Source organism: Myotis brandtii, unplaced genomic scaffold (assembly GCF_000412655.1).
Source record: "Myotis brandtii unplaced genomic scaffold, ASM41265v1 scaffold191, whole genome shotgun sequence".
NCBI classification, from domain to species: domain Eukaryota; kingdom Metazoa; phylum Chordata; class Mammalia; order Chiroptera; family Vespertilionidae; genus Myotis; species Myotis brandtii.
This window is the reverse complement of record NW_005357115.1, coordinates 7435746-7438891: the sequence shown is the minus strand read 5'-3', so window position 1 is coordinate 7438891 and position 3146 is coordinate 7435746. Positions and strand designations below refer to the sequence as shown.

The 3146-nt window shown below is 43.5% G+C and overlaps 1 protein-coding gene across 1 annotated transcript in view; it reads left to right on the top strand.

Moving 5' to 3' along the window:
* FBXO11 (F-box protein 11) overlaps window positions 1-3146 on the top strand; it is a 33074-nt gene that overhangs the window by 18251 nt on the left and 11677 nt on the right. The window contains exon 11 of the mRNA XM_005864808.2: window positions 1408-1625. Within this exon, the coding sequence (XP_005864870.1) occupies window positions 1408-1625 (218 nt within the window). The remainder of the gene's footprint in view (window positions 1-1407; window positions 1626-3146) is intronic.

Sequence of the window (3146 nt, the reverse complement as noted above, 5' to 3'; positions counted from 1 at the left end):
TGTGCACAGTCTTGTTGTAGTTAAGCCTTGATTGCTGTTGGTATCACTGGGAGGAATTGACCTCCAGGCCAATTGGCTGTGAGGACCACTTGTGTCTACAGTGGGAGAACTTCTGTGCTGGAGACACCCTTATGAGGCAGGACTTGCTCTAGTGGGGCTTTGGCTCCCACTGAGTCTGCCCCCTGAGTGTGGGTCTTATGGATGTGAAGAGTTGTAATCTGGATGGTAACACTCTGACCACTGGGTAGACTGGCTCTTGGATCTCCAAGGAGGTGCAAAGTCAGCCACTGCCTGAGGCCACCCAGCAGGAGCTACAGAGAGATCTGCAGATTCCTCCTCTTTGTTTGGGGTTTGGAGGTGCCCAGATGAAGTGCAGCTATGAAGCAATGCAGGCTGCTGACGAGCCTTAGGCCTTCTTTTGGAAGCTCTGGGGTTTTCTGACCCAGCTACAGTTTGACAGGTTTTTAGGCAGAGAAAGGCCAGGCCATTAGTATGCAAAAGGCTCTGCGCACAGCTTGGGCGGGGGTGTTAATTGGGTGGGGCAGGGTCTCAGGGAATCACCAGGATGGAGCAAACAGCAATGGCTGCCAGTCTGCTCTGCCTAGGAGAGGTCCTGGGGACTGTGTCCCGCGCCCCATGCAGGAACAATAAACGCTACAGGCACCTCTGTGAGAAAGCTGCCCTCACGTTCCGACCTGATGCCACACAGTCCAGTTTCTCTCCGTATGAATCTGGGTCCCCAAATTCTCACCTGGAACTGGAGTTCAGAGCAGTCCGGAGCTTTTATCTCCCTCCCGATTGCAAAAGACAACAGCATTACCCGGCTGCCAGCCCCTTTCACACGCGCCTCGGTAGCTCCACACTTCCACACCTCTGCACCTCCTACCAGACTCAATGCGCTTTTCTCTTTCCTTCTAGTTGTAGAATTTCCACTCAGCCAGCCTTCCCGTGGTTCTGGATGATATTCGTTTTGTCTTTTAGTTGTAGTTTTAATGTGGTTGTGCACGGCAGCAAATTCAGGTGTTTACCTATGCCACCATCTTGGTTGTCTCTAGGTCAACTTTTTAGAAGTTGGTTTCTTGTGACATTTTTAAGGCTACAAGGTCTTAGTGTCTTCAATACTTATAAATGTTTTGTTGAAGGAAATGCATACTTACCTATTTTTCTTTCCTGGCATTGAATATATTCAGACTAATTAGAGTATTTGTAGTTCTGTTGTACTGAAATTAAAATATTTCCTTCCATGTTTATCATTTGAAATTTAGTGAATATCTTTGTTTTATTCCTACTCTTGAACATCTCTGATACTTAATTTTGACATGTACATTTAAAAATGTGGGTTTTTTTTTTAATTTTTCTTCTAGGAAACTAGCCTTACCTACAGGTTTAATTTCTGTATTTCTTCAGGGTTACTTTGAAAGTTGCAACATACACAGAAACAGGATAGCAGGCTTTGAAGTAAAAGCCTATGCTAACCCCACAGTGGTTCGATGTGAAATTCATCATGGGCAGACTGGAGGAATATATGTCCACGAAAAAGGAAGAGGACAATTCATAGAGAATAAAATCTATGCAAACAACTTTGCAGGTGTATGGATTACCTCAAATAGTGACCCAACGATAAGGTATTTATATGTATTATAAATGGAAATTACTTTTTTACTTTGTTTTGTAAGAAAAGTCAAGAGCCCTAGCCGGTTTGGCTCAGTGGATAGAGCGTCAGCCTGCGGACTGAAGGGTCTCAGGTTTGATTCCAGCCAAGGGCACATACCTGGGTTGCGGGCTCGATCCCCAGTGTGGGGCATGCAGGAGGCAGCCAATCAATGATTCTCTCTCATCATTGATATTTCTATCTATCTCTCCTTCCCCCTTCCTCCCTGAAATCAATAAAAATATTTTTTTTTAAAAATCAAGATACTTAGCTTTAACTCTTAATGTTTTTCCTAGACACCTGACTACTATACAATAACTTTTCCTAGTAAAAGTTTGTACATCTGAATGAGCATAGCGATTGCATTTATTTTTTGCGTGTGTCCTGTTCACTTTTTATTAGTGATCTAAGCCATGTACGATATTACTTTCTGAACAGTTCTAAATGCTGTGATTTTAACTTTAAATTCATCATAATGCATTGTAGATGAGTAAAAAGGGCTGTGGCCTTCTCTTAGAACCAGAATGACCTGTCTGTCTTTTTTTTTTTTAAGAATAGTTTATTGATTTTTAGAGAAAGGGGGAGAGAGAGAGAAACATCGATGTGAAAGCTCAACATTAATCAACTGCCTCTTGCACGCCCCCTACAGAGATTGAGCCAACAACCTCCTTGTGCATAGGGCAACACCCAACCAACTGAGCTACAGCAGCCAGGGCATTTTTTGTTGTTGTTGTTGGTTGGTTGGTTTTCTTAAGAGTCAGCCAATAGAATAACTCGGGAAACTAATTATCTCAAAGATTTTGATCAGAGAGACTAAGAATAATAAAAAAAACTTAGACCTGACGTGCTTTTTTCTTCTTTTTTTCTTTTTTTATTGATTTCAGTGAGGGAGAGATAGATAGAAACATCAATGATGAGAGAGAATCATTGATCGGCTGCCTCTTGCTTTGGATCAAGCCCACAACCTGGGCATATGTCCTGATCAGGAATCAAACTGTGAAACTCCTGGTTCATAGGTTGACACTCAACCATTGAGCCATGCCAGCCAGGCCTGTCGCTTTTCTTTAATAGTTTCTGCCACTCCCTCTGGCCACAGTAAGGAAACAAATAGATCCAGTCTTATTTATTTATTTACTTACTTACTTATGTTAATCCTCATCCGAAGATATTTTTCCCATTGATTTTTTAGGCAGAGTGGAAGGGAGAGTGGAGAGAGAGAGAAACATCAAATGGTTGCCTCCTGCACATGCCCTGACTGGGGCCAGGGATGGAGCCTGCAACCAAAGTAAGTGCTCTTGACCACCAGAATTGAACCTGGGACCCTTCAGTCCATGGGCCACCACTACAACCACTGAGCCAAACCAGCTAGGGCAATAGATCCAGTCTTAATGGCATTGGGTTAAGACTGTTGTACAGAGCTATTATAATTTAACTAGAGGCCCGGTGCACAAAAATTTGTGCACTCACGGGGGGGGGGGGGGGTCCGGCCAACCTC